The sequence below is a fragment of the Neltuma alba genome, unplaced genomic scaffold (genome assembly GCF_004799145.2).
Source record: "Neltuma alba isolate B1F8T4 unplaced genomic scaffold, ASM479914v2 tig00010970_pilon, whole genome shotgun sequence".
Taxonomy (NCBI): Eukaryota; Viridiplantae; Streptophyta; class Magnoliopsida; order Fabales; family Fabaceae; genus Neltuma; species Neltuma alba.
The window spans coordinates 236,499-243,331 of record NW_021635733.1 but is presented as its reverse complement, the minus strand read 5'-3'; the positions used below and the strand labels follow the sequence as shown (position 1 = coordinate 243,331).

General features: G+C 34.8%; 1 protein-coding gene across 1 annotated transcript; it reads left to right on the top strand.

The window, feature by feature from the left end:
• The first annotated feature begins 3,125 nt into the window (after positions 1-3,125).
• Positions 3,126-6,833, top strand: LOC114760360 (L-Ala-D/L-amino acid epimerase). Its single transcript, XM_028949623.1, has 7 exons — positions 3,126-3,873; positions 4,208-4,318; positions 4,504-4,720; positions 4,892-5,225; positions 5,304-5,365; positions 5,473-5,545; positions 6,404-6,833. Coding segments are annotated over exons 1-7 (1,299 nt in total). The 5' UTR covers positions 3,126-3,372; the 3' UTR covers positions 6,405-6,833.

Here is a 6,833-nt window from a genome sequence, read left to right as displayed (position 1 = left end):
TTTTCAAAAAAATTCATTCTTGGTTTTATGAAGTTAACGTTATTTTTACAAGCCAAAGCCCGTTGACTCAAATGGAAATTATGAACAATGTTATTCTTATAGGAAAGAATTATGATAAGGTGCTCATAATACAAGATTTAAATGAGCTGAATCTTAAATATTTAGCTCATTCTTATCAACTGAACTAAGATAACAACATAATTCCACTAAAAACCTTAGAACAATAAAGCTAATTAAATAAACTCAAAAGGCAATATATATACTTAGTAGTATTATCTTTGTGGCCTCTCACTTAGTGGAGGATATAGATGCTTCATGATCGCTCATAGTTGTAATTAATCACTCTAAAGTCTAAACTAAAATAACACAAAACAACCAAGAGTTAATCCAGTTAATAAAGAGTCGGCTTATAACTCATAAGGTCATGAGTTCGAATTCCGCTACCGATGCGAGGATCTTGTTGGTGGGCGATAGGCATTAGGTATGCCCTGGTCTTGGTGAGTTCTCGAGACCCAACTCACCTAAATCTTTTTTCATTAAAAAAAAAAGACTAAACAAACAAAAAGGCTTTTAATGCAGATACAAGCTGACGACGTCAAAGACTTTATATGCAAAGTCCAATTAATCCCATCTCTAAGGGCGCTGTCCTTTCAGCAATCTGAAGAGCCACATTGAAATTATTAGTTTCATTTCACCCTCTTCTTCTAACCATTTTTATTATAAATATTTTTAAATTTAATCACATAGATTTTGAATTATATACTACAATCTTAAAGAGCACGTTTTTTTTCATTATGATGCTCCATAAGAAGATTAAATAAACATATTTATGATAAAATAAGACAAAATGATATAGGTATACATGGAATGTAGACAAAGCAATATGTTGTTTTTAGTTTTTCTTTCATGTGTTATAATATGACCTTGACCTCGCATTATGTCCTTCCAAACAGAAATATAGTGATTCATTTTTATATATTTAGTAAATAAATTTTATCCTATCTAGTAACTTCATTTTTTAAAGAGTTGAATGGTGCAAGACAATAGTTATTACTACTAATTTTAGAATAAGATCAAAATGGCTTAAAGTTAAACCATATAAAATCTAAATACTACTACCTCCCGTCCTTCATACTCTCCCAGTCCTAAATGTAGAACCCATTTTATAACATAATTTGTATTATTATAAAATGGGTCTTACATTTGAGATTGAAAAGAAAATAAGATACAGAATAGGATTGGAGGTAATATGTACTCCTCCGGTCCTAATTATAAGACCCAATTGACTTATTTGAGGAGATTAAGGAAGTAAGTTAAGTTGGTTATTTATAATAAATAAGTGTTGTCATTCCTAAAATATCCTTGCTAATTAAGTATATTGACTAAAACTATCATTATTAGAAGGATTATCTTGGAAAAAAATGCATAAATATAAGAGACAAAATGGATTGGGTCTTATAATTAGGACCAAATAAAAAGTCAAATTGGGTCTTATAATAAGGATCGGAGGAGTATATACTTAATCATAGTTTTTCATAAACCGCGTGAAAAGAGCCCAGTAGGTCCAAACACAATTTTACATAAACTAACATAGTTATAAACACCTATTAATAATTTTTACAATAATTAAAAAAATTAGTTATTTTTTATAAAATGTCAAAATTACCCTCAATAAAAGCCAGAAATAACCTACACACTCAGCACACAAACTACCATATTTTGAACATTCAGAGTACAGAACCAACAGCCTCTTTTTTTTTTGGTACAAGTGAAGGCCAAAAGCCCAAATTAAATACTGTTAGGATTGATTCCTGCACAATCATGATCCACTAGAGTTTGCAATCTCTCAGGGCAATTATCCCAAAAAGAGGAGTGAGGGATGCCCATCTTCGCAAGTCCGTCTGCCACCTTGTTCCCTTCTCTTGTTGTGTGCTTCAGCACAATTGTCCAGCTGAAATTCAGTAGCTCACAGATTCTAAAGAAAACAGGATTTCCATTTTGAATCTCAGCCTCTTTTATTAGAGTAAGGGTGAGATGCCATTTGAACAGTAAGCTATTGGCTTTGGATTAATATAATCTTTGGGTTTTTAAGTTTGTTCTTATTTTCATATTAATTTTTTAAATTTCAAACTATAAGTTTTAACCCTTTAAGAGACAAAAGGGCCCACTTTTTTATTGAGTTATAGGGGTTAATGTTTTAAATGTAAAGAAACTTGGGAGACCAGAACCTATAACTTGAAATTTAAAGAATCAAAACCAAAATGAGGATAAATTTAAGAGACCAAAATTTGAATTAACCCCTTGACTTTTCAGTATTATTTGTAAAAAAAAAATGATAATTGACTTTTTTGACCTTGGCAATTGATACAAATTATATAAATTTATTAATTGGATTATCATCATTGCGTTGTGCATTTTGATTATTTTATGATTGCCGGTGACAAGGGCCAGGAATTTAATGCGAGACTTTCCGGAAAAGAATCATCGTACAATAATTCACCCAATGAAACGTTATTATATGGCAGCAGCAGCCTGTGCGGACAAATATGGTGCCGGTCCTAAATAATGCATTTGTCCATGGCATACTATTTAAATCGCTTCCCATTTTTCTTGTCCTTTGGCCAGTGGATCCCATGTCATATCAGGTTCCAAATAAATTACGATGTTATTCACAATTCATATTAAATTTACAAATTTATGCTGACAAGGTCTCTCTTTTTTTTAAAAAAAAAAATTTGTCCCTCTAAAATATAGATAATTTAATAAATATAAAATTAGGTTAAAAATCTCATATAAGACGAAATATTATTTTAGGAATTTAAATTATATGATTTATATTTCTACTTTATTTTCTAAATTATAGATATCTAAGACTAAAATTTTTTTTTATTTCATTATATTTTAAATAAATTTACATAATATACAAATATATTATGCTCTACATCACTTTGTTCGATTTTATGTTTTAAAAAACTCACAATTTAACCATATGTTCCCGAATATCCATGTAATATTCTTATTACTCCCAGCAACAGAGGATCTGGCTTGTGGGTGTGGCAGCAGATAGGGGGAGATCAAGTTTGTTTTGCGGAGTACAAAGGGAAGCACTTGAAGGTTTACAAAACAAACTTCAGATCACAAAACGGAATCTGGAGGAGATCAAGTTGAAACAACGTACTTCGCCGGAAAGAGACAAATGACGATGCTCCCAGGCCGCCATTCATCTTTGGAATTAAAAATTTCCCAACCAACTCTTTCTTGGACGGATACTTTGTCACAAGTAGAAGGAATTAACAATGTCGCTTGACAAAATATTTCTCATAAATCCTTTCCTCCGGTGTTCCATTTCAATTCGATTACTCGAAATCTAACATGCAGGACGCTATCACTATGAAGTCACTATCCCACAGTCTCCTCTGTTTTCCTCCTCTGCTAACGAAGAGACCCCAAAAATCTCAATCCATCTCCACCAGCCCTGCCGGAAAGTTCTGTGTTTTTCGGGCGGAGATGCCAGCTATGACGTCTGTAGCAACACCCACGAGCTTTGGGTTCGTGAATTTGATGGAGACATTCACTGTGGATGTGCAAAGAGCGGAGAACAGGCCATTGAACGTGCCTTTGGTCGCCCCTTTTACGATCGCTTCTTCGAGATTAGACAAGGTGGAGAACGTGGCAATTAGAGTTGAATTGAGGAATGGTTCTGTCGGGTGGGGAGAGGCACCAATCTTGCCTTTTGTCACTGCAGAGGATCAACCTACTGCCATGGCCAAGGCCGCTGAGGCATGTGACTTCTTGCGGCAAGCTCCTGCGCTGACATTGGGCTCCTTGTTGAAGGAGATTGGGGCTATTCTTCCAGGCCACGAGTTCGCTTCGGTGGGTGACATTGAACTTTGGTTTCTTTCTATTTATTGATTGTATTGTTTGCTATTATGGCAATTTCATTGTTTGTAGTTCTGGCCTGATGCTATATTCATTTACTTTTGAAACTGACGTGTCTACGTGCAATTGCTTTGAATGCCCAACTGAATGCCATTTCAAATTGGAGCAGAAAACTACTATGCATCTGTTACCTTTTAAAAAACCCTCCTTTTATTTCAGGCCAACCAAAAAAAAAAAAAAAAGAGGCCTACTATTTATCATTTTGGAAATGTCTTATTAACTGTAAATTCAAACAATTTTTATTCTCATGAAGTCTGTGATATTTTAGGTTAGGGCTGGAGTGGAGATGGCATTAATTGATGCTGCTGCTAATAGTATTCGGGTGCCACTTTGGAGGCTTTTTGGTGGAGCTTCAAATACCGTAACTACTGATATAACAGTAATGTTCTTATTTACTCCCAAACTGACATGCCTGTCATTAATTTGCAAGAGACTCTATCTTTCGGCAAAATTGTAATACTTGCAGAACTAATATTTGATTTCATCTGCATGAATACTAAAACGAAAAGAATTGAAAGATTTTTGCTTGTTGGAAAAAAAACATTAACCAGTTTATATATGTAGATCCCGATTGTTGGCCCAGCTGAAGCAGCTGAATTGGCTTCAAAATATCGGAAAGAAGGATTTAAGACTTTGAAGCTCAAAGTAGGCAAAAACTTGAATTCAGACATAGAAGTTCTTCAAGCTATACGTCTTGCCCACCCAGAGTGTCAATTTATTCTGGATGCCAATGAGGGATACAACCCTAATGAAGCTGTGGAGGTTCTCGAAAAACTACATGGTAAAAAACTGCCTATACATATATAGAGCTGTCTCATTCTCCAGAATATATGCTCCAAATGATGACAACATTGTGACACTACAAATGCACCTAAATTATTGAACTTTCGTGGCATTATTGCAAAGCTTAGGTGATGGAGCCTATGAACTTAAAAGTACTTTTCTATCGCAGAAATGGGGGTAACTCCAGTTCTATTTGAGCAACCAGTTCATAGAGATGACTGGGAAGGTCTTGGATATGTGAGCTTCATAGCAAGAGATAAATATGGTGTATCTGTGGCAGCTGATGAGAGCTGTCGGAGTTTAGATGATGTTTCCAGAATTGCAGAGGGAAACCTAGCGGATGTGATTAATATTAAGCTTGCGAAAGTTGGAGTTTTGGGAGCCCTTAATATTATTGATTTGGCAAAAGCTGCAGGATTAAATTTGATGGTAGGTGGTATGGTTGAGACAAGACTGGCTATGGGTTTTGCTGGCCACCTTGCTGCTGGCCTTGGATGTTTCAAGTAAGTATCACTATTGACAAGAAATATGTCTTTAACTCTTATCTTTCTATTTCATAGAATATTGCACAACTTTTGCAGGTTCATTGACCTAGATACACCACTCCTTCTTTCTGAAGATCCAGTCCTTGAGGGTTATGAAGGTATCCTCCATCAAATTTTCAGTGCTTTTTATATTTAGGTTCTTACAGTATGATGTGGTCCTTTTCGCAAGTCATTAAGGCTTGAGTTGATTAAACTTTTGAAACAGTTTCAGGCGCCACTTATAAGTTCACAAATGTTAGAGGCCATGGTGGATTCCTTCACTGGGATAATATTGCTTGGTAAGTTTTTAGTTTCCTTCTGCAATTAGAGTGATGCTGTAATTCCACTACAGAGCAGCGTATCTACAAAACTATCACAGAAGATAAACTCTCTGGTCTTGAAAGATCCAGGAAAATCTTGAATAAAAATCATCTAATGCCTCTAAATGCAATATCTAAACTGGTTCTTAAAAATTAAAGTAATGCTCCCTGGGCACATTATTGTAAATTCTAATTTTCCTACTTTCTTTCTTCATGGGCCTCTAATGATGGGGTTTATTTTGGCGCAACTAAGCCTTCTGTTTTTTCTTTTCTTTTCAATGAATCATTTCAACTCAAGGTAACAAGATGGATCAGAGGTTGCATTATTAAGATGACATTTTTTATATTTGGAAAGTGACACTTATTTGAAATGATGTTAGGTGTCAAAAGTGACCTCATTCCAAGGGAATCCAAGTTAAATGCTCATTTGTGCTGTCTATCACTCTACCTGCATAATTTAAGCTGTTCATTAAAAATGACAATAACGCACCCTAAGCACATTATCTTAAATTCAAACTCTTCTACTTTCTTGCTTTATGAACTTCTGATGGTAAAGAGTTAATTTTGGAGCCACTGACCTCTTTGTTAGCTCAATGGTAACAAAGTGATCCCTTCACTTGAATGGTCAACAAATATCACTTTTTTAACTTTGACACTAAGTGTTGAAAGTGATCCTCATGCAAGTGTAATCAAAATGAAATGCTTTTTCCCCTTTCTCTTTTTGTTTTGCTGTCCATAACTCTTATGAATTTATTTCAACATGTATAGGGCGAAATTAGTCCTTTGATATGTCAAGTTGTTGACTTTTTAAATGACTTCCGATCAATTTATCTGCAGAAACGAGAACTGTGAATGTTCTCACAAACTCTTAAATCCCTGAAAAGGATTATTGGACGAGTTGCCTCTGCCCTCTGCAAATGGATTCCTCGTAGATAAAATAACAACGGCAAGAGGATTGGTACTAGGAGAATAAACTTATGCTGTTATGACATTGTTGGATGGTAGTTGTAATAACAATCATAATAAGCGAAGATTCTGTTGCCTGGGAAGTGGCCATCATTAGGAATTTTCTACGAATTGCACTTGTTTGTGGAAAATAAGGTGTCCTTGAGGCTTCGGACCAAGTAACAGGTAATTGATAGAAGTAGTTGTTGATTATGTTGTACTTCCAAAGTCAAGTCTAGAACTATAGTTATCCTGTAGCTTCCATTATACATTGAATAATACTAATAAGAAATCATTTTCTGTGCGTCGTCCACACCCTTAA

What these genes read in the sequence shown, in the direction of transcription:
- LOC114760360 (XM_028949623.1), top strand. Translation starts at nt 3,373, where the DNA reads ATGCAGGACGCTATCACTATGAAGTCACTATCCCACAGTCTCCTCTGT. An exon ending in CAGGCCACGAGTTCGCTTCG is followed by an intron (nt 3,874 to 4,207) that starts GTGGGTGACATT and finishes GTGATATTTTAG; the next exon opens with GTTAGGGCTGGAGTGGAGAT. An exon ending in GCTGGCCTTGGATGTTTCAA is followed by an intron (nt 5,226 to 5,303) that starts GTAAGTATCACT and finishes CAACTTTTGCAG; the next exon opens with GTTCATTGACCTAGATACAC.